General features: G+C 46.9%; 1 protein-coding gene across 1 annotated transcript in view; it reads left to right on the forward strand.

Moving 5' to 3' along the window:
- The first annotated feature begins 5,575 nt into the window (after positions 1–5,575).
- Positions 5,576–24,487, forward strand: part of Tfcp2l1 (transcription factor CP2 like 1) — a 58,946-nt gene continuing 40,034 nt past the window's right edge. Inside the window, exons 1-2 of the mRNA XM_021633252.2 lie at positions 5,576–5,721; positions 10,419–10,570. Coding sequence (XP_021488927.1) covers positions 5,660–5,721; positions 10,419–10,570 — 214 coding nt within the window. The 5' untranslated portion in view covers positions 5,576–5,659. The remainder of the gene's footprint in view (positions 5,722–10,418; positions 10,571–24,487) is intronic.

Below are 24,487 nucleotides of genomic sequence, written 5' to 3' on the forward strand. Positions count from 1 at the left end.
CACACACACACACACACACTTGAAAATAAAAATGTCACTGGGAAGGGACTTAGCTTGGTTCTTTGACTGGGGAGTAAGTACCTATTGCCAACATCTTCCAGTTCCTTTCTAGTTTCTCTTCTTACAAGGGAGCAGCTGGCAGGGCCTTGCTTCTCCAGGCAGACTTCACTGGCCCCGGTCCTTCCTGGCTGCACTGCCCTCAAGCCTTACAGATTCAAACAAGCTGCTGAGCTTCAGCTTGGGGTTTCTCAACAGTGACGTGGGACCGTGATACCCCAGGTGTGTGAGGACATGAAAGGGAAGCTTATGTCTTCCCTCCTCCTCCTCTGTGCCTTGGAGAGGGAGTTACTACAGTCTCCTCAGAGTTCCTTCCCACTCTCTGTTGCTGAGGGAAAGATGCTCCATGTGGTCCTTCCTGCCTCTGAGAAAGAGGTGCTCTATGTTGTCCTCCTGTGCCTGAGGAAGAGGCGCTCCATGTGGTCCCTCTCAGAGGCTGGCATCTGTAACTAGGGACGTTTGCAAAAGGAGGAGTGAAGCTGATAACAGGCTTCTTGTTTGGCCCTGGAGGAAAGGGCACTGTGCCAAAGTGCAAGTGGCCAACTCCACCCAGGATGGTTTGCTGGGCCTGCTCAAGGGGGCATGGCAGCCCTGTAAGAACGAGGGGCCGGGGCTGGAGAGATGGCTCAGTGGTTAAGAGCACTGGCTGCTCTTTCAAAGGATCCAGGTTCAATTCCCAGGACTCACATGGCAGCTCACAACTGTCTCTATTGGCAGTTCCAAGGGATCTGACACTACACACTAATGCACATAAAATAAAATTAAATAAATTAAAGAAAAGAACGAAGGGCCCTGGGGACAAAGATGCAGGTAGAGTACCGATCTAGTATGTGTGAAACCTGGATTTACTCCCCACCACTGCATAGACCTGAGTGGTGGCACCTGTCTGTGAGCCAGCCAGAGGCGGGGGATCAGAAGTTCAAGGTGATCCTTGGCTACTTAAGAATCCAAGGCCAGCCTAGGCTACAGGAGACCCTGCTTCCAAAAGCAATTCTCTCTTATATGGTTGGCATATGAGCTGTTAACTCATATTGTTTGTTTTGTTCTGTCAGGCTAGGTGTGGACTCATACAGTTGAGCTTTCTCCTAGTCTGTTTGTTCACAGAGGGCTTGGAAGTTCTTGTATACTTCACATTCTCAGAACATCGCAGTTCAGACTAACAATATTTCAAGCAGTCAGTGGCCCTTTGTGGCCAAAGGTACCACGACATATGGTTTTGACTATTGACTTCTAAAACTTGATGTGGGGACACCTTTCTCTGTCATTTAAACTTTTTTTTTTTTTTTTGAGGTAATGGCTTATGTGTCCCAGGATGGCCTCAAGCTCTCTGAAGATGATCTTGAACTTCTGATTCTTCGACTGAGTGCTGGAATTCTCGCCATGCATCACTGTGACAGGTTTTATGGAGTTCTGAAGGTTGAATGCTGCGCTGTGCATGCTGGGCAAATACCCTACCAACTGTGACATGTGCCTGTCCCTTACGCTTATTTCAGCTTTCTTTTTTTTATTACATCTTATTACTTATTGTGTGTGTATATGTACTCAAGTGCATATATGTGCGTGTGCACTCATGGCACATGTACATGTGGCAGTCAGAGGATAAGTTGCTTGAGTCGGTTTTCTCTTTCCTCCTCCTAGGACCATGTGAGTTCCAGGGATAGAATGTAAAGGTAGGGAGCACCTTTAACTGCTGAACCATCTTGCCTGCCCTTACTTGGGTTTCTGTTCCTTGCAACTGGAAGTGATTGTAACTGGACAGGGCTTAGAGGTGCACAGCCAAGAGGAGTCTGGCAAAGCTTGCTCTGCTTCCCATGTGCACCTTTAACCGCAGATGTAAGACAGCTCCGAGAGGCTTCATCTTTGCTTAAGTGATGATCCGAGAGGCTTCATCTTTGCTTAAGTGATGACTTCAAGTCCAGAGAGCCTGGCAGGTGCCAACATGCCCAGTTGGTGTGTGTCGTCCAGGAGAGGGCACTTGCTGCCTGCTGCCATCTAGTTTAATTGGAGCCCCCCCCCCACCACTTCTTTTCCATCCCCTACAGCTGCCGGTTCCTGAGCTCTTGATAGTTCCATAAAAATGCTCACACATTCCTCTTTCAGCCAAACCCCCGCTCCTCCCCAGGTCACCATGAACTCCCATTTAACCCATTCAAATCATATTCTCAGAGTGCAGGCTTCAGAGTTTAGTGATCTCCAGGAAAAGCTAGGAGTCCCTTCTGGAACTGATGAAATGGGTGGCTCCTGGGGACCCTGCAGAAATGGGGTGTGGGATGCTTATTGTTGTTCTTGAAGGATGCTAGGGTCTGTTCTTGGGGCAGACACACATGTTGATCAAGCTTTTTTCAGTGCCAGGTGAAGAAAAGGACTCAGGGCTGAGGACAGGAGCTGTGCTCATCAAATATCAGGGACCTGAGTGCACACACTAGACCCAAGTCCCGGTTGTGCACTCAGGGGGGAGAATGTATTAAGACGCTCTCTGCCACTGGGCTGCTGAGGTGGCTCAGTAGATAAGGGTGCCTACCTCCAATCCTGACAAACTGCGACATGGGGCGGGGGGGGGGTGTTGGGGGAGGGGAAGGGATGAATCCCTGCAAGTTGTCTTCTGAAAGCCATGCCCCCCTCCTGCAAATAATTTTTTAAAGTCAATATTCCCATCAATGCAAATCACATACATTTGAAAAATAAAGACAAGGAAGGGTGGTTCATATGCATATCTATCGTCTCTATCCTAGACTAACTGTGTCACAGAAGACTGAAAAGTCAAAGCTCAGAAACTCACCATTATCCTCCCAGCAGGAATCAGAAGGTCACCTGCCCCACACACACTTGGATAATAGAATCTTCATTCCTTCTCCCCTCAAGCTGTGGGGAAGGTAAGCCTTATTTTTCCTGATTTTAGGTTCTTAGGGCTAGGATCCTGGTTCCCGACTGGTATTCGGCAATACACCCAGCTTGCTGTTTGGAGAGTGTTTCCACTGATCTTTTTGTTTGCTGGAGCACTGAGGGGCTAGCATGCCTGAGGCAGATGAGCATCTCTCTCCAAAGGAACCTTTGCTGTTATTTTAGAGCTGGGACGGGGAGATGTTTTGTGGTATGTGGTACCCTATGGATCTGGCTGAGTCTGGTCCAAGCATTACTTCCATCATATGTCTTTCTCCTCCTCCTCCTCCTCCTCCTCCTCCTCCTCCTCCTCCTCCTCCTCCTCCTCCTCTTCCTTCTCCTTCTTGTGTAGCCCTGGCTTGTCCTTGCTTTGTAGACCAGGATGGCCTCGAACTCACACCGATCTGCCTGCCTCTGCCTCCTGAGTGCTGGGATTAAAGGCATGTGCCGCTACATAAGCCCTCCCTGATAAATCTTAAGGAGGCTAGTGGGAAGGGAAGGGGTAAGAACCAATAGAGAAGTTTGGTACAAACAACTTGGGGTAAACTAACCCCACAGGGGTCACACCTGACAGCTCAGCAGTGAAGTCCTAGCTCTTGCCATCTATTTGTCTTTGTGGATTCGCTTTCTCCAAGCTTTAGCACTCAACAGTGTCCTTGGCTAGAGGCAAGGACTTCCTTCATTGCTGCCACAGTCCACTGCAGCTAGTTAGCCTAACTGCCACCCACCCACACCCTGGAGAGCTCTAAAGCCCCTCCCCACATCGTTCCCATAATAGTTTTTACTTCCTTAATGACAGTGGCCTCTGTTTGCTGCTCACCCACTGGCCTTGCGAGAATGGCAGGAGCCTCTGGAAGGGCTGGCCCACTGCCATTATCCTAGGTTGCTCTCCTCGTGAACACATGCACCCGTCACAGTCCCTCATGGAGACCCTGGTGGTCAGGATGTTCATTATAGAATTCTTTAGTATCAGTATCTGGGAGCGAGCTGGGAAGGGTAGAAGTGATCACTTCCTCCAGGTTCTCCATGGCACCTCTGGGTCTAAAATGGCCTCTGCATTGTCACACATCCAAAGAGTTGGGTGTGATAGCCACAGGAATGTTGACCAACCCTTGGAGACATGTGACCTCTGGGAGCATCCAGAGCAGCAGAGGTGGTTCCTGGAGAGGCAGACAGAGAGGGACACAGTGGTTCTTCACAGAGAAGCTGCAGCTGGAGAGATAGCCCAGTCAGTACAGCAAGGAGGACTTGCATATCTATGCTTGCAGGCCCAGGGAGTGAAGGTCTCAGGGCTTCACTTATTCATAAGCAGAATGTATGCCTTACTGAGGTACTGGGCATCACCTGTGGGTCCAGCTCCAGGAACTGTATCCCTCCCTACCTGTCCATCTGTCTATGGCCTACTGTTCAAACTCAGCCAGACAGACCTTTACAAAAGCAAATTGTAAACAACACTCAAAATGTCAAAGGGGCAGAAAGATGGCACATCCGTACAGGTGCTTGCAAATTTGACACCCAGCCCCCCCCACCATGGTAGAAGGAAAGAAATGACTCCTGCAAGTTGTCCTCCGAACACACACCAGGGTACAATACCCACGAGAGAGAGAGAGAGAGAGAGAGAGAGAGAGAGAGAGAGAGAACTTAAAAACAATCCTAACAGAAAGAAGTGGGGGAAGACAATGGGAAGAGACCCTGTCGTCCTGGACACTTCTCCATCCTATCTCCTAAGCTCTCCTGTAGGTCACACAAGCCCAGCTTGTCAAAGCAGGGCTGTCACAGCCTTGTAGTCTCTGCCTGAAACTGCTTTCTTTTCAGATGCCTCCTAGGCACATCTCTACTCAGACTAAGGCTCTGAGGAAGAGGCCCAGGTGTCTCTTTAAGTTTATTTTAAGCCGCACATTGGTGGTGCACGCCTTTAATCCCAGCACTTGGAGTTCAAGGCCAGCCTGGTCCACAGCGCGAGCTCCACGACAGCCTCGAAGGACAAAAACAACAACAAAATAAATAAATAAATAAATAAGAAGGAGGAAAAGAAAAAAGGAAAAGGGTTTTATTTTAGAGAAAGGTCTTCTGCTTATGTAATTTACTGGGTAGCAGAGATGACCTTGAACTTCTGATCTTGAACTTCTGATCTTCCAGCCTCTATCAGTTTACAGGCCTGTTCTACCACATCTGGGTTTAGAGCCTAGAACTTCTTTTATGCTAGACGAGCGATGAACGACATACACCCCTAACCTAACCATGTAATTAAAGACAAGTAAAAGCAACGGAGAAAAAAGGCCGTAACATTAGTATTCAGTGCAAGGTGAAACAAGAACCACGTTAAGGGGGACCCTTCGGTACTCCTGGCCTAGGTACTCCTGGCCACTGACAATCGCCCTGTGGCTTTGAGGATCTGCTCTGGGCTCAGCGTAGAAGCTGAGAGGCGAGTAGGCCTCAGCGAGGGTGGCTGTGTCCCCAGGGTCAGTGGCCGGGAGCTAGCTCCCGGAAAGGCATAGGCGCAACCAGGTGCGGCCCAGCGCCGCCCTCCCGCCGCGTTAGCCGTGGGGGCGGGCCTGTAGTGGCCACGCCCCCGAGCGCCACGCCCACCTGACGGCCCATAAAAGGCGCCGGCTGCATCCTGCTCGGGTTCGAGTGCTGCTTTGGGGTGGACAGCCATCGTCCAGCGTCGCCACGTCCAGCTTGGTGCCACGCCCCGGCCGGTGCTGCGGGAGCCCCAGCCATGCTGTTCTGGCACACGCAGCCCGAACACTACAACCAGCACAACTCTGGCAGCTACCTGCGGTAAGACCGGGCAGCACCTGCCTGCGGTCGGGGTCCGGGCGCTGACCGACCAATGCGGCCTCAGGGACGGACCTTTCGGGAGCCCCCTGGGGAACTGAACGGGGGAGGGGGGTGCGCTGACGCCCGCGGGGCGCCTCTCCGGGCTCTCCCTGACGCGCGCTGAGTTCCTGGCCGTGTCTCGCAACCTTCCTTCTTCCGTCTCCAATCCAGTTGAAGAAATAAACTTGCCCCATCCATCAGGAGCCCTGTGTCCCGGGTAGCCAAGCCCGGTTCTTTGCTTCTCTCAGCACGCGGGCCCACAGGTGGATGGCGGGAGCTGGTCTGCGCTGCAGCCCAGAGGGTTCAGGCTCCTGGGGGCTGGCCGTCCCTGCCCGGGTGACCTTAGTGTGGGCCCCCGGCCCCGGATTCACTGAAATCTCTTCTGCGGGGATTTCGTTAGCGTGATTCAAGGGATGAGGGTCCCGCGGGTTTTGCAAAGTTCTGTGAACTCGTTCTTTTAGGAAGTAGAACCCCCCCCCCCCCCCTTGCTTCGGTGACTACGGGATTCTTTTTTTCCACCGTGGTGCAGCTCGCTGGAGGGATAATAAATAGGCAGGCATTTCATTTTCTGAACTCGCCAGAACCAGCTTCAACCTGTCTTTATTTCCATCCTAGTCACAGTTTATTATATGTGCCTTACTAAACCCAACGGGTGTTTGACGTGGGCTCAGGAAAAAGCGAACTGGCAGGCAGAAGGCATCTCGGGCTGTCAACCCTAACTACAGAACCTTAAGGGCTTCTTTGTACCCCCGAATCTCCCCTCTCGGATTTTTTAAAATTATTTGTACTTCCTGACTTCTGATACATGTATATCCAGAAGTCCTCGGGGAAGGCATTCCCCTTCTTAGAAAGCCGAGGATTGACCTGGTTTCTCTGGTGTATCTTCAGGTTTTGTTTTGTTTTTTTAAACTCCGAGTCATAGAAAGTGGCAATGGATCTAGGGTCTTGGGTGTGCAGACTCCTGTGGTGCTGAGGTATAAGCAGAGCCCCGGATTAAAGTGCTACATGGTAAATACATGCTAACCGTGAAGCGCTCTATAGGGTTACTTGTAGTTTCTTTTGGATCGTAGTGAGTGGCCCTTAGGCATCTCATCCTAGCTTAAAAATGATTTTGAAGGTGACCTTGAGCTGAAGTGAGCGTATTTGAAATCTAGATGCATAAAACGTCCTCCTGTTTGGGGACAGTTTTGTTAGAGGAAAGGCGTGGCTTTTGCATATGTCCCTGAGATAGAAGTTTGTGAGCTAACCCAGGTACTTTGAGGATTTTGACTTTACATGAAAGGCCGAAAGCAAACATTGGGGCTGAGAGCTGCTACAAAGCTGCAGGTTTATTAGGTTGCTTTGCCAAAGCAATGGGTGAAGACTGTCCATCCATACTCCCCCCTTGGAAATTGGTCTATTGTTTTTATTTGTTTGTTTGTTTTTCAAGACATGGTTTCTCTGTGTAGCCTTGGCTGTCCTGGGCTTACTTTGTAGAACAGGCTGGCCTCAAACTCACAGAGATCTCTTTGCCTCTGCCTCCCTGAATGCTAGGATTACAGTCAGCGGCCTTCCCCAACAGGCTTGGTTTTGTTTTTTACCTTTACGTGATTTGACCTCCTTAAGGCCTGTATCTTCTGCTAGAATGAGAATATTTTTCTTTGCTTTGCTTTTTTTCCTTTTTAAAGTCAATTTTATGTATTTTTTGCCATGCTGGGATGAACCCTGGACCTTACACTTACTCCTCCATTTTGGCAACTTTTGGCCCTCCTTTTTATTATTATTTTTGTTCTGCTAGAAGTTCTGCAAGCCATCTGATTTCATCAAGAAGTGAGTAGCCTTTAGTCCCTCCCTCTCCTTTCTGTTTGATGTTCTGGTGACTTTTATTCCTTGGCAAATAAGGACACCAGGCCAGAAACAAGTTACTGTTGAATGATGTTTCTTAACACCCCCAACCCCCTTTTCTTTTAATTTGAAAGTAACAGTACATGGATTATTAACTTACATGGTCTGGGCAAACATGAAAGTATGCAATTCCCAGGTGAGCGGGAGGGCTGGCTTCTTTCCGTGCTCCTTAATAACTGCCCAGGCTGCAAGAGGGGAAAGGAAGGCTTGCTTCCGGTGAAGGCAAACCTGGCCAGCACTGCACTCTCGCTCTCTACTTTGGGCAGCAGACAGGAAGCGCAGAAAAGCACACATAGGGAAGGCTTCCCAGGTGTGCCCAAAGGCAGGCTTTCTGAGAATTTGTTAGATACTGTTGGGTGTGTGCTGGATTGTGTTTCACGGACACTCTTTTATGGTGCTGTCAGGGAACATGTCGTACTGTCCTGGTGACTGTGCAATGAAGTGGGGTCAGCTGATCTGATTCACGGCCCAGACCCATGATGGGAGGAGGGTCATCAAGATAGGGCCGGGCATCTTTTGGTAGTTGTTTCTGTGGCAACATAGTTTAGAATCTTGAAGCAAGTCTCACCTGCCCGAGGGTCATTCTGATCCTCAGGGATTTTATTGTTCCTTGCAAGTACACCTATCTGAAGTCCCAGCAACTCTGCAGGCTGAGGTGGGACTGTTTCTTGAGTCTGGGTGTTCAAGGTTAGCCTGAGCAACATACTGATACCTTCCTGAAAAAGTCTAGAAACAAGTTCCTCTGTCACAGGGTGATTGGAGGCTGGTGTATGTGATGGTGTGTGAGTATGTATGTGCATGTATGTAGGGTCTGGAGCACAACCTTCAGTATTGTTGGGGCGGGCTATTTATTTGTCTTTTTGTTTGTTTGTTTTTGAGACAGCGTCTCATTATGTAGACCTGGCTGTCTTGGAACTCACTCAGTAGATCAGGCTGGCCTCGATCTCACAGAGAGCCACCTGCTTCTGCCTCCCCAAGTGCTGGGATTGAAGGCAAGCACTACTATGGCTGACTATTCTTCAGTAATGTTCCTCAGGTACATGCGCTTTGGTTTTTGAGGCTAGGTCTCTTGCTGATCTGGAAGTTGGCCAGTAGACTAAGCTGGCTGGCCAGTGAGCCCCCGGGCTCATCCTGTTGCATCTCCCCAGCACTGGGATGACCAGTGTGGGCTGCTACACCTAGCTTTCGAAGGCTTTGGGCTCTGGGACTGAATTTTTTAGGTCCTTAGGCTTAAAGTGCTTCCACCAACTGAGCTGTCTCTCCAGCACTTTGTGGAGGTTTTTGGAATAGGGAGCATTATTTAGAGGTAAAGGAAACAGTTTTCTGAGTATTTTAAGATTTGCTACTTGAGTAAGAAAACTGAAATCAAGGTTTTCCTATCTACATAGTATTTTTGAGAAACCATGATGGGCTTTTAAAGTGGGAGCGATGGGCCAGCAATGCGGCTCAGCAGATAAAGGTGCAAGCCTAATGACCTGAGTTCAGTCCCAGGAACCCACATGGTAGCGGGAGAGAACGAGCTCCCAAAAGCTGTCCTCTAATGTTGGGGTGTGCACGCTATATGTGCACTTGTTCACAAGCTCGTGTGCGAGGACACACACACACACTTAACCAACCAATTAACTAACTACCTGTCAAAAATTACAAAGAACAAGACAGGTTAGTTGTCTCCTTTTTGAAAGAGAGGAAGATATATGTCTGTCTGGGTGAGGAAGCCAACGGCTCTTCAATTATGTAGTTTACAGTTATGGAGTTCCGCCAAGTCTTGGTACATAGGAGAGTTGATTAAAGAATAAAAATTGAAGCAAGGCATGATGGCCACATCTTTAATCCCAGCACCTGTGAGGCAGAGGCAAGCAGATCTCTGTGAGTTCCAGGCCAGCCTGGTCTACAAAGCGAGTTCTAGGACAGTCAGGGCTACACACAGAGAAACCCTGTCTTGAAAAAAAAAAAAAACAAAACCAAACAGAATCAAAATTGATTGAGGCTGGTGAGGTGCTTTGTGGATAAAGTTGCCAAGTTTTGACGACCTGAGACCCACATGATAGGAAAGAACTGAAATTTGCAAGTTGTCCCGTGACCTCCACACGTGCCTTGATATGTACATACCCACACCCACCCATTAAATAAAAAGGGGGGAGGGGCTGGAGAAATGGCTCAGTGGTTAAGAGCACTGTCTGCTCTTCCAAGGGACCGGGTTCAACTCCCAGCACCCACATGGCAGCTCACAACTGTCTGTAAGCAGTTCCAGGTGGCAGGTGGTCTGACACCCTCACATCAATGCACGTAAAATAATAATAATAAAAAAGGAACAAAAATCGTTCAGATGATTTTTCTGGAAGATGTTTTGCACTTACAGACGGAAAGCTGCTGCCCAAGTCTGGGCTGTAGCTCTGTGGTAAAGCTCTTGTCACATGCACGCAGCTCCAGGTTCAGTCTTTGAGCATTGTTCCCCTCCCCCACAATAAAAGGAGAAAAAAAAGAAATAGCTGCTAAGGTCACTTGCTGCTGGTTTCAGTCATTTACGTTTCATAAAGGAGGAGACAACTCTGAGCTTCTCCTTCTCTGGATCTTGGGTGAACAGATCTCAGGAGGGCCATTGGATGAAGTAGGATCACACAGTAATGGGATTCGGGCCGTGTGTGAGGAGCTAGGTCAGCATGTCACCCTGGACTCTGAAGTCACCTTTGCCGTCCTGTCCCGCATCTGTCTCCCCAACATTGCTCCACGCTTCTGGGCATTGCTTCTGACCTCCAGCTTCCCATGTTTTGCAGTGATGTGCTGGCTCTGCCCATCTTCAAGCAGGAGGAGCCACAGCTCTCACCTGAGAATGGGGCCCGCTTGCCGCCTCTACAGTATGTGCTGTGCGCTGCCACCTCTCCAGCTGTGAAGCTACACGAAGAGACCTTGACGTACCTCAATCAAGGTAGAGGCCTCCACAGGCTTGTGATGTGGGCACAGGGAACAGCTGGAAGAGTTCACAAATGGTGTGCAAGATCCTGTTGGGCCTCTGTAGCTGTGACATGGGACTCTGGAAAGAGTACGGGCTTAGTGGTCAGGCACAGGTTTGGATTCTGTTGCTTAGCTGTGTGGCCTCCCAGGACCTCCACGCCTTCACTGGGTAAATGGAAATAATTGAAAACTGAGCTGGGAGTAGTCATGTGAGCCTGTAGTCCTACTCTGTGGCCTGAGGCAGTCTGAACAACAGAATGAGACTCTTTGAAAAGGAGGGAGAGGATAAGGGAGGGGAGGCCAAGTGTGGGGCCAGTATGTTCCTCATGTAGCCTCATAAATCAGTGATTGGTGCTTGCCATTATTACTGTTTGGTGCTTTCAGTATCTCTTGGTACCTGCTCTGCTGTCTTTTATGGAGTAACAGCTGATCTGGCTTCCCACCCGCTGGAGGGAGATTTTTCCTTGGTGCTTCTAGCACAGTTTCTTATTCTCAGAGCCTCAGAGATTCTGTGTAAAGGGAGAAAGTTAATTTGGCGGGGGGGTTAAAAGGGTGACAGTAAGTAACCTGCCTGGCATGATATTCTTTGAGTTGGGGTTTTACTATGTAGCCCAGGCTTGTCTGGAACTCAAGATCCTCCTGCCTTAGCCTCCTAAGTACTAGGACTATAGGCTTGTACTCTGTCTAGCATCCAATACTTCTTTTTAAATTTTTTTATTATGTGTATGTATATATATATGTATATATGTTATGTACGTGATTATATTATATATAAGTATGTGTGTTATATTCTGTATAAGTGTGATTACATTATGTATAAGTGTGTATGATTACATTATGTATAAGTGAATGTATGTATGATTATATTATGTATAAGTGTACGTATGTGTGATTGCATTATGTACAAGTGTTTGTGTAATTACATTAGGTATAAGTGTGTATGATTACATTATGTATAAGTGAATGTGTGTGATTACATTATATGTATATGTCTGTGATTATTGTGTGTGTGTGTGTGTGTGTGTGTGTGTGTGTGTACACTGGAAGTCAGGAGCTTGTTCTCTTCTATCATGTGGAACTCAGGTCATTGACCTGGCGGCAGGTGCCTTTGCTCAGTCAGTCGTCTCAGCACCCATGTTCCCCTTGTTGAGTGTTTCTGTATCCTGGTGGGTAGTTGCGCTGGTGTCTGTAGCGACAATGGGGCTGTATTAGCACTGTCTCCTGGATTCCTTCTGGTTGCCATCATCCAGTGTACTGGTTGCTCTTCTGTGAGATGGAATCTGGGAGGGACAGCCCAGCCCTAGTAAAAAAGCTGCCTCCGTTCTGCAGAATTGCATCCTGGATTTGACCTTGTCCAGGTCCCTAGCTCATGATGAATGGAAGTGCCTGGGCTACCTCTGCATGGACTCTGCTCCTGTAATTGCTGGTCTGTCCCTCAAGAAGGTAATGCTCACCCTGTGGGCTGCACACTTACTTCTCATTCTGCGGTGGCTGATGGCCATTGATGGCAGGTGACAAGCCAGTTGGAAGCAGTCCCTTATGTGTTTGCACACTAGCTTCCGTCATTGTCCTTTCTTGTTGAAAGTTAAATGCTGCCAACTTTCCCTTTGAGCAGTTTTTCTCCTCATCAGTCCCACCCCCCACCTTCTTGGCTTAAACTTGAGAGTGAAGGAATGAGGCCACTGAGCTTGTGGGTGTTGTTTGGGGCCATGTTCCATGTGAGCTGATGAGTGAGCAGCGTGAGGTCTTGCTGCTGAACAGAGACATTGTGTGTCTGTCCCGCCCCATTTTAAGGCCTTTCTTTAGTTGTGTTTACCATGCTCCTCTGCTGTTGTTTGGCTAATGTTAGGAAGTGTTCAGTAGCATACTAGAACTTATCCACAAGTTTAAAAGAGAACATCCTCTTCCCCATCATAGCTGTTAAAAGAGAGAGGAAGGGACCTGCTCTATGATCCCATCCACCTGCTTATGTTGACTTGTTATACTGCCTTTGGGTGTTTACAGAGTTATTATTTTACTGTGGAAGTTGAACTTAGGGCCCCTGCAAGATAGGCTAGTACTCTAGCACAGAGCCACACGCCCTCCATTCCTAGATATTTTGATTAATGCTTTCTTGTTCTTTGATGTTTTGAAACAGGACAGCTGTTTCCAGGATTCTCAGGGAACCCTCCTTGCATCTCAGATTGGCCTCTATCTAACTCTGTCTTGTCTCAGTCTTGCAAATGCACTGTCCTGACTGACTAGTAATATAATAGATGTTCATTGCAGCAATTGTAGATTGTTTTGACATTGCTTAGAAGGGCTGGGACATAGCTCATTTGCCAGAGTACAGGCTTAGTATGCAGGAGACCCTGGGTTTGATCCCAGATACCTCATGAGCCAAGTGTGGTGGGACATACTTGTAACCCCAGCTCTCTGAGAGGCAAAAGGATCAGATGTTCAAGGTCATCCTCAGCTACATAGGGAGTGAGGATAGACTGGGATGTTTGAGACCCTGCCTTAAGAAAGAAAAGAAAGAGAGGAAGGACAGCAAACAAATGGGCTCTCAAGCTGGCTGGTGGCACCAGAGAGAGGTGGATCTCTTTGAGTTCCAGGCTAGCCTGGTCTACAGAGTGAGTTCCAGGACAGCCAGGGCTATACAGAGAAACGCTGTCTTGAAACATGAAAACAAACAAATAAAAAAGTAACTTTGGTCATTCTATGCTTTCCTCTCTGTAGTAACTATTATGTGACCATAGCCATACACTATGGTAAATATGTTCATTGTTGCTAAAATAACCAACTGAAACTCAAGAAAGTAACCGAAAAACAGCAAAAGTCAGAAAATTCAAAGAAAAATCAAATTTAAATTCCCTTTAATATCACCTTTGTGTTTGTGTGTGTGTGTAACCGTATTTAGTGTGTAGGGGCATTCATGCTGTAACACACATGTGGAGGTCAGAGATCAACTTTCAGAAGTCAGCTTTCTCTTTCTTCCACATTTCTGGTGATGAGAGTGGTTAGGCTTGGCAGCAAGTGCCTTTACTGGTAGGCTGAGCCAACTTGCTAGCCTGGCCACTAATCTTCTACGTATTTTTTATCCATGTATTTTTTTATTTAATCTTTTAAAATTGGGAGAATGTATTATTAAACATTTGCAAACATCCTTGTATGGACAGCTTGTTTATTTTTTAGTTATAAACCTGAAATAGAATTACAGTGTACATTATTTTCTTGGTAGCATGTCTAATATGCCAGCTAGCCCTGTGTATCTCACTGTCTTTCTCAAAGTCAGGTGTTACCAGATTTCACATGAATTGTAAAACATTGGTTTTTTTGTTTTTTTTTTAATAAAAATCTTTTGTAGTGTTTTAGTTATTGTTCTACTGCTGTGAAGAAACACCACAACCAAAATAACTCTAATAAAAGAATGCATTTAATTAGGGGCTTGCTTATAGTTTCAGAGGCTTAGTCTGTTATCATCATGGCAGAGAGCATGGCAGTAGGCGTGAGGCTGAAGAAGTAGTTGAGAGCTACATCCTGATCTGCAGGCAGAGAGGTGGGGGAAGAGAGGGAGAGGGAGAGATTGGGCTTGGCATGGGGCTTTTGAAACACCAAAGCCCACCCCCAGCGACACACTTCCTCCAACAGGCCATGCCTCCTAAACCTTCTAATCCTTTCAAATAGTGCCCTCCCTGGTGACTAAGCATTCCAATATATGAGGCTATGTGTGTCACTCTCATTCAAACCACCACATGTACATACACATATGCATATATGTCAGATGATGACACTGGGTGTTTGACTTCAGCTTCTACTATGTTTGAGACAGGGTCTCAGTGTTTGCCGTAAAGCTTCTGGAATTCTCCTGTCTCCGTTTTCCATCTCACTATAGGAGAACTGGAGTTATAGAGGCTACTGCTGTCCATCTTTATGTGTGTTCTGGGGCCTCATGCTTTCCTGAAAAATACATTATTACCCACTAAGCCATCTCCCCAACCCTGAAATTTGCTTTCTAAAAGGATTTTTTAAAAATTATTTTTAAGTGTACATGGTGCGTGGAGTCAGGTTGCAAGAGTGGGCGCAGTACCCACGGAGGTCAAAGCATCAGGAGGTGGTGTCACAGGTGGTTGTGAACTGCCGATGGAGGTGCTGGGTACTGAACGTGGGTCCTCTGTAGGAGAGTAAGTAAGTGCCCTTACCTCTGCCTCTTTGTACGTTCTTTTCTGTCTTGTTTTTTTCAAGGTGTGGTCCCAGGCTTTGTGGAGCCTAGTCTGGCCCCAAACTTGTGATCCTCCTGTCTCAGCCTTCCAGAGTACTGGGATTATAGGTGAGTACCAGCTTGGTTAAATATTCTGCACTCTCTAATGACCGGCGTGATGAAGCACCTAAAATGTCTGTTGGTCCGTTAGAATGTCCGTTGTACGTTTCTCTTTGAGGAATTTGTCCCAGCCTCATTTATGAACCATTTAACGGCCAAATGTTGCAATATTTTTCTCTCATCAGCTACTGCTACTTAGCTATCCTTTTGTGATAATTAGGTTTACCGTGTGGAGCATGTAAGATACAAGGGTCTTGAGCATGCTAAGCAAGTGTGCTACTGCTTGACCTATGCTTCCAGGCCAGTGGTTACATGTTGTTATTACATTATTTGTTTGTGTAATGTGTGCAAACCTTGCACCCACGTGGAGTTCAGAGAACTTGTGGGAATTCTTTCCTTCCGCTCTATGGGTCCAGGGAGTCAGCTCAGGTTGTCAGGCTTAGTGGCTGGTGCCCTTATGTGCTTAGCCATCTTGCCTGCCCATGGCTTTTTTTTTTTTTTAATCTTGCATTGAAAGCATTATGTTGGGTGTCTTATGGTATGTGAGCAATAATTACTCAGAAAATTTATGTACCTTTTCTTTCTTTACTCTTATTGCTATATGAGGTATCTTTTCAGCATATCTCCCACCCAAGCATTTAACCAGGACCTACCTTGATTAATCAGCTTCTGAGATCAGATAAGATTGAGTGCCTTCAGCGAGGTATGCCTGTACAATTAAGTACTTTATCCTTCTGGTCACAGTATAGATTTTGAGCTAATTTTAAAAGGCAATTTTCACGAGCCAGTTATAATAATTTATAATCGCAGCACTCCTGAGCTGAGGCAGGAGGATCGTGAATGAGTTGGAGGCTAGTCTGGGTGATATAGTAAGATCACAGTTTAAAACACCCCCCCCCCAAATAAACTAACATGCCATTGAAGACCTTTGTAATATATTGAAAGGTTTTCTCTAGTTATTTATGTTTATTGTGTTGGCCCTATGTTAGCTATTGCTTTTTTTTTTTTTTTTCTTCTGGCACTGAGAATAGAAGCCAGGGCCTTGTGCGTGCCAGGCAAGTGCTCTATCTCTGGACTACATCTCTAGCTCTTGACTATATCATCTCTGTGATGTCCTTGTAAAGATGTGTTTAATGTTCTCTGAGAACAGAAGGATTACCGTATGTATAAATCACACTCTCTTACTGAGCCCCTGGACCACCATGTCCTGGACAGTGTCTAAGGAGTGCCTTGGCAGCAGGAGGACTCCAGGAAGCAGTGTTGCAGGCGTGTCATGTCACAAAAGGGTGTCTTAGTCACCAAACCTGGTGGCTGGCTTTAGGTGTGGGGAAAACGGTTTGGGAAACAAACGTATCTTCTGAGAAAAGTCTTGTAAAGAAGCAATCAGCTGCAGAATAGAATGAAGGCTTGCAAGTTTCCTGTTGGGGTCAAAGGTCCTTGTGGACACAGCTTTCCTGACACTGGCGCCTGAGGGAAGGGAGGCGGTACGTAGGTGAGAGAGAAAGAGAACCTCAGGTGCTTCTGGCTTAGAGATAAGAAGCTCTTTTTAGAGTGCTTGCTGAGGAGAAAGCTGAGGAGAAAGCTTTGGTATTTTCTACCTAAACAACTCTTAATTTCTTTCTTATTACATTTATTTATGTATTTATGTGCTTCTAAGATCAAACAAGATAGGGTTTAGGTGTGTGAGTGTGTGTGTGTGTGTCAGGGGTGTTTTTGTATGCTGTGGAGCACCGGTGACGGCCAGAGTTCTCTGCTACTATGAGGGGCCACAGGACTGAGTTTAAATCACAGTCTTGGCGACAGATGCCTTTACCTGTTGAGCCATCTCACCAGCCTCAAGACAACCTTCAACCTTGAGTCTAGTGACCAAACGTCGCTAGAACCTTGATTTCATTCACCCCAGAACTAAGTCAGGGAAGGCCACTGAAGGCTCTGAAAAGAGAGGAAAGCTGAGATAATGGCAAGAACGGAGGGCCAGAGTGTCTGACACACGTCCATCTTCCAGCAAGTCATGGGACCCTCTTCCACCCACAACTCAACTGTAATCTGGGAAAAGAAAATCCCTATAAAGAGCTCCTGGGAAGATGCAGTGAGCTAGAGCTTGCAGAACTTGATGCAGGGCACCTGGCTCCCAACAAACCTGCATTTTTGTCATTTTTATTTATGAGGAGGAAACACAGGCTGGTGAGCTGGCTTAGTTGGTAAAGGTGCTTGCTGCTAAGCGTTACAACCTGGCTTCACAGTCCAAGGAACTGTGGGAACAGAAATGGGGTGGTGGAAGGAGAGGCCCCTGCAAGCTGTCCTCTGACCGACAGAGTGCTGTGTGTGTGTGTAAAATCAGTAGTAAATGTACGTCACTGATGTGAGACCCCACAGATGTGCTTCTGTGTCCAGCATTTTAGAATTAGAATTAGAAAACTTTTGAGACAGTCTTCCAAACCCATGCTGGCCTCAAGCTCGCTGTGTAGCTGAGGATGATCCTGCACTTCTGGTCCTCCTGCCTCTGTCTCCCTAAGAGTTGGGTTTACCTGAACAGGTTTATGCTGGGGATCTAGCTCAGAGCTATGGGCAGAGCAGGCAAGCACTCCACCAACTGGGCTGCAGCCGCAGTCCCTAAAACCATTGATAAGCATACACTGACTGAGTGGCAGAGCACTTGTCCCCCGTCTCTCTGACTGGAGATCAGGCTCAGAGCTGGGCCTGAGTCTTGCTCCTGTCCTGACACACTCTTCTAGGTAGCCACATTTTATCAGGTGACAGCCTGACAGGTAGGTGTCTTCAAATTCCCTGCTCTCTCTACCACCTGGTCAGACAGAGGTCTGGGGAATGATGGAGAGAACTTTCTGGTTGGGGAGAAGTCATTCGGCAAGCCGGTTTTTTATTTGTTTCTTTGTTTAGGTCCAGGCCCTGTACTTTTATAGTCTCTGAGGAACTGTGGGGAAAATACCTTCAGGGAAAGAAAATAGAAGTATCCTCCTAAGGTGGCCCGGATTAGAGCATGTTCTGCCCAGGACTGTCAGGTCCTATCTCCCTGCCTGTAAAAGGTACTTTAGCTGTCTCCCAGCCTCTGGTCCAGGGAAGTCCTTTAATCACTGGGTTCCTGGTTGTCCTCACCAGGACAACCTTCCCTTGAGGCTGTTGCCTGGAGAACTAAGTATTCCACAAATGTCTGGTTACATTTTTCCTTCTTCCAGGTCTCTCAGTGACTTAAGTCTAAAGAATGAGGTGGGATTAACCTCTCTGCTTTCTTGTCCTCCACAGATAAGTTTTCTTTTTCAGATTAATTTTTAGCTCAAAGTTTGGGAATATAGAATACAGAAGAAAAATGACCCCGAAGCATATTACTTAAAACAAAACAAAAATGCTTCCCTCTTATTTTTTTTTTATTCCAAAAGAAGTGCACATTCACTATAGCACAGAGTGGCTGAGCAGAGACACATGCCCACTCTAGAAAATGCCCCACAGTCTCCTGTCTTGTAGATTATTTTCTTGGTCACACTAGCACGGGCATATGTATATGTGTTTGTTCGTTCTTATTTTTGTTTTTTGTTTTCTTTTTTTGGTTTTTCAAGACAGGGTTTCTCTGAGTAGCCCTGGCTGTCCTAGACTCCATTTGTAGACCGGGCTGGCCTCTGCTTCCTGAGTGCTGGGATTAAAGGCGGGGACCACCGTCCCCGGCTTCCCTTTTGATTTTGAGACACTATTAATAGGCAGCCTTGGCAGATCTGGGACTTACTCCGTAGACCAGGCTGGCCTCTAACTTTTTTTTTTTTTTTGAATTTTATTTTTTTCTTATCAGTTACATTTTATTAACTCTGTATCCCAGCCGTGTCCAGCTCCCTCATTCCCTCCCAGTCCCTCCCTCCCGGCCTCTAACTTTTAACTTTTAGAGATCTGCCTGCCTCTGCCAAGTGCTAAGATTAAAGGGGTGATCTACCCCTGCCGTGCCTGGTGCTAGGGATCAAATCTGGTACAGTATGTTTGGTAAGCACACAGCACACTCCACAACTGAGCTTCATCTCCAGCCGCCCCCCCAAGCCTTTAATGTTTAAAGATTCATTTATATGAATGTGTAGGAGGGAAGGTGTAGACATGAGTACAAGTGCCCCTGAGGCTATAAAAGGGGTCACACCCCTCGGAGTTGGAGTTACAGGTGACTGTGAGCCACCTGATAGAGTTGCTGGAACTGAACTCTGGTCTCCTAGAAGAGCAGCAAGTGCTCTTAGCCACTGAGTCATCTCCCCAGCCCCAGTCCTTCTGCATATCTTAGCATAGGAGAGACCTTTGAATAACTTGAAGGCCCGTTCTTCCAACCCCATCTAATTGATGGAATAGCTGGGGTGTGGAGGGGGCTAGCACTTCTGAGCATACACAGTGGGGTCCTAATCATCACTGTGAGTGTAGTCCTGGCTCCTCTCTGGGGCTCCAGGGTGCCGTTCCCATGGCTCCTCGAGTGTGCAGTTTCCTCTGTGTGTAAGCCTCAGAGCAGAAGGCTAGGGGTCTGTTTTCGCTGGGCAGGCCTCAATGGAGTGGAGAGGATAGGGCTGAATACACATGGGGCAGCTCTCTCCCTTGAAGGGGACTCTGCCTTGCTGGCTGAAGACCACTCTGTGCTCAGAGCTCTCTGTGCCTGAGAGCACCTACTGTGTTCTTGACCCCTGCCACTCACCAGCTCGCTGCCAAGGACCCTGGGATCCAGAGTGCAAGGGAGAGGCCAGGTGTTCTAGGAATCCAGAGTGCAAAACTTAGAACCCCCCCCCGCCCCCAATCTCAAGCACAGATGATGTTTATACTACCTTGCTCTCAACAAGTATTTGTACCAGCATCCCTACAGAAATGCAGAGTCCTCTGGGTGTCTGCCACCTGGACAGCTGATCAGAACCTACAAATTATTGGTGATTATAAATGTTTTTAGGTGCTTCTCTGTCGCTTCTTGGCTTTCCTCTCTCTCTCTCTCTCTCTCTCTCTCTCTCTCTCTCTCTCCTCTGTGTGTGTGTGTGTGTGTGTGTGTGTGTGTGTGTGTGTGTGTGTGTGTGTGTGCCTCCCTGGGGGCACCCACTCCCCTTCCTTCTCTCTCTCTCCTCCCTCCTTCTAAAGTAAATCTTATACCATATAAAAATGTATTTGGATTTTAGAAGCATGAGCTAGCCTTTGTACCTCAGCCTTTGGTTTCATTTTACCCAAACAGACTTAGAGTAGTTTATGATTTTCCCCAGAACATGAGTGGTACCGTCCCTTTTCCTCCCCTTCCTCCAGGTCTTTCTCTCCCTTTCTCTAGAGTCTCATATAACTAAGGAATGGCTTTGAACTTCTGCTCTTCCCAAGTGTTGGGACTACAGGCATGCATGCCACACTCACTTTTATGAGCTTCTGGAGATTATACGCATGTGCCACTGTACTTGGCTTTTGTTTGTCTTTTTTTATTTAAAGATTTATTTTTATTTTACACATATGAGCATTTTCCCATGTCTTAGTTATTGTTCTATTGCTGTAAAGAGACACTATGACAAGGCAACTTTTATAAAAGAAAACATTTAATTGGGGTCTTGCTTACAGTTTAGTGTTACTCCATTATTATCATAGCAAAGTAGATAGCCATGATGCTGGAGCCATTGCTGAGAGAGAGAGAGAGAGAGAGAGAGAGAGAGAGAGAGAGAGAGAGATATCACAGAGCTGGTCCCTAGTTACACACCTCCTCCAACAAATACACACCTCCTGATCTTTCCAAAGCTTCCACTAATAGGGACATTCTTAGGAACAGCTTTATTGGGATATAATTTCTACAGCATGTACAATTCAGTTGGGTGTGGTAGCAAGTCTCAGTTTGACACTGTTCCCAGCATGCCACTGTTTTTCAGTACAGGGGAGGCAGAGGCAGCAAGATTTCCAGCCTGGACTGTATACCAAGACTGTTTAAGGAAAACAAGTTAATGGTTTTTAGTGTATTTAACATCATTTTGATTAACTTTAGAATATTTTTGTTCTTCCTAGGAGAACCATGGCACAGCATGGGCAGTCAGTCAGTCTTACCTCCCGCCCCCAACTTTTTTGAAGGACACATAGCTTATTGAGTACATTATAGCAATAGGTGGGTATCCAGTTGAGTACCACCTGTTGCTCAGTAATTCACATCCTATCTTTATTAAATTTGCCTTTTCTGGCACTGGAAAGATGGCTCAGATGGTAAAGTGCTTGCCACAGAAACATGAGTTCAATTCCTCAGAACCCGTGTGGGGGAGAGGAGGAAAGCTGGATGTGGTGGTACACACTTAATTCCAATACTGTGAACATAGAGGTGGGAGGGCCCCTCGAGCCCAGGTTCAGTAAAAGACCCCAGCCAAAAGAGAAAGGGAGAGAGAGAGGGAGAGGGAGAGGGAGATGTCAAGGAAGAGTACTGGCAATGGCGGCTGGCCTCCATATGCACACATGGACACATACCTACGATTTGCCTGTTAATGAAGTCCTGGAAGTGTTGGCCATCTGAGATTGACTTCTTAACTCCGCATGGTTGGCCAAGATGCCCACATTTCAGAACCTTCACTCCTTGAAATTGTAGAACCATATTTTTTTGGGCGGGCAATGTGTCCAGATCCTATTTAATTGTTAGACAGTTGTTCTTGTGCATTCCCCCCCCCCTCTCTCTCTCTCTCTCTCTTTTCCTCTTTCTCCCTCTCTCTCTTCCTCTTTCTCCCTCTCTCTCTTCCTCTCTCTCTCTCTCTCTCTCTCTACGCATGCCTGTGGAGGACAGAGGACAGTCTTAGGTGTCATTGTTCCTCAGATGCTAAATACCTTAAAATGTTTTTAAAATTACATTTGTTTATTTACTATTGTGTGTGCACATGCCGTGGCATTTATTCTGTGGAGATCAGGGCATGCTGGGCAGAAACTGGGCCCCTCCCTTTACCCTATGTGTTAGGCATTGCCATCATTCCCAACTCAAGCAGCCTTTAATTTTTTAATTAATTTATTTTTATTTTGTGTGCATTGTGTTTTGTTTGCATATATGTTTGTATGAGTGTGTCAGATCCCTTGGAGCAGGAGTTACAGACAGTTGTGAACTGTCACATGTGTGCTGGGAATTGAACCCAGTCCTCCGGAAGAGCAGCTAGTGCTTTGAACCACTCAGCCATCTCTCCAGCCCCCACAGCCTTCATTTTTAAAATAGTACATGTTTGTGATGTGTGTATACAAGGTTTAATGACCACTTCAGATGATGAACATGTCCATCTCTGAATATTAATCAGTGTTGTTGTTTTTGTGTGTATGTGTGTGTGTGTTTGGACTCCCTCCTCTTCTTTTCTTATTTTGTTTTCTTGAGATAGGATATTCCTATATAGCCCAGGCTGGCCTCAAACCTTTGTGACCCTTCCTCAGCCTCCCGATTGCTCAATTATGGACATCCAATAGGAAACTCTAATCTATAGTTATCCTAACATATTGTAGAAGAGTAGAACTTTTACTCTTTCTGACTTGCTTTGGTATTATCTAATTTTCCTCCTCTCTCTGTTGTAATTTTTGTGGGAAATTGTAGTGCTAGAGATAGAATCTAGGGCTTTGAACATGCTAATAATAAGCACATACTCCACCACTGGTCCCGCAGTCTCCTGAGGTGTTCTGTGTATGTTTGTGTCTGCATGTGTCTGTGGATGTGGAAGCCATAGGATAACTGTGGATGTCCTTACCCCAAGCACCTTCCATTTCCTTTTTCACTCAGGGTCTAACCGTGGCCCAGAACTTACACATTCAGCTAGGCCGGCTGAGCGGCAAGCACCAGGGACTCCGTGTTATATTTTATTTTGGCTTTTGACTCTTCAGATAGCTTTAGCACCTGGAGCTCACAGAAGACTGTCGGCCTCTGGTTCCTTAAACAGAACCAAACATTGGTTCTAGGAGGTGGGACTCAGGCTGAGCCAGCTCCGGAGCCCCTCTGAGAACTTGTACATCCAGATTCTGCGTTTCTGTCCTCAGTGCTGCAGGAGTTACAGGCACCTCGGCAAGGCATCCCACTGGGAATCATGACACATGCTTCTAAGGGCTAGCGATGTTAGCCCTGAAGACTGAACCAATGCAGTCAGTGTGCTTCGGGCATCTGTGTGGTGGATTTCCATGTCCCCCAGTGCAGCTAATAAATACTGTTAGCTGAGGGAGCAGCTCAGCCTATGCTGGCGGCTTGACCCCCTTTCTGCCCTTTGGTGGAGTAAACAATTACTGCTGTTGTTGTCTGATGGTGCTTTTCTGTTTATTTCCCTCTCTCTACACTTGTGTTAGAAATGTGTTGTTAGGAGTTTTCTCAAGGGAGATAAGATAGTTCAGTGAAAAGCTTGTCAAGAAAGCCTGAGGACTCAACACCTATGGGGTGGAAAAATATCAGGTGTGGTGGTGCATGCTTTTGATCTCAGTGTTGCGAAGATAAAGACGAGTGACTCCCCAGAGCCCACTGGGCAGGCAGCCTTGCTGAATCAGCTCCAGGTTCAGTGAGAGACCCTACCTCAAAAACTAATGTGGACAGTGAGAGAGGAGGACAATGACATTGACCTCTGGCCTCTACACAGAATGAAAAAAAAGTAAAAACAAACAAACAAAAAAACCCAAAAAACTTCTGCATTTGCAAGGTGACTCAACAGGTAAAGGTGCTTGCCCTCAAGCCTGATGACCTGAGTTCAGTACCTGGGGCCCACATGGTTAGAAGAGAGAGCTGACTCCCCTTAGTTGTCCCCTGGCTCCACATATGTATTCCTTTGCCTCATAAATACATGCATTTAATAAAGAATCTTAAAAGAAAGAATTTGTGCTCCTCTATTCTTCCATTCTTCCTGTCCTGGCACATTTACAGCTTAACACCAAGTGCTTTGCTTTGGGACATTCCCCATTGCTCACTGCTATCCTGCAGATACTGTAGGGAGTCCCTCTGCCTGGCTCCTCTGTCACTTGTGCCTTGAGCATTTCCACTTTCTGCACTATAGTAAGGTGCTTCATGCGCTCTGGTATTTGCCCTGGCAGCAGCCCCTTCTAAGAACTGTCCAGGTCATGGTTTTCTTTTTTTGGAAGTGCTCTCATAAAGCTATCTTGCATATTCTGACTGAGTGTGTGCCAGGCGTGATACCTCATGCATGACACTTGTGGCTGGAGAGAGATTAGGCCTTCCAAGGTCACAGAGGTCATGATCTTCAGGGTCAGGACTTGGGTTCCTGGACAGAAGGGCCTTTGTCCCTGCAGTATGCTTCTCCTTGAGTGCACTCTCTCACAGTCATGGGTGCTTGTGTAGTACCATACATACCATGCAAGACAGCTTACACGCACTGGGCCGTGTGGCCACTGCACTGTTCTCCTCCCCTGTCATTGTTATAGGGCTCTTGGCACACTGCCCTCCTTTCTCTGGGTGATGATGGCCTCTTACTATATTTTACGTGGCATTCATTACCCAAACCAGCAACTGTTGGAAAGTAAACAACTGTAAATCTTGGCTGGCCCAGGCAATTACCTCCTGTTCTTGGGAGTGCAGTGATCTGGACAGAAGGCCTTTCTCTGGGTTCTGCCCACTGGGCAAAACAACTCTGGCTTGTCCACCATTCTTGTAAAGGCACTTGTTGG

Source organism: Meriones unguiculatus, chromosome 18 (assembly GCF_030254825.1).
Source record: "Meriones unguiculatus strain TT.TT164.6M chromosome 18, Bangor_MerUng_6.1, whole genome shotgun sequence".
NCBI lineage: Eukaryota > Metazoa > Chordata > Mammalia > Rodentia > Muridae > Meriones > Meriones unguiculatus.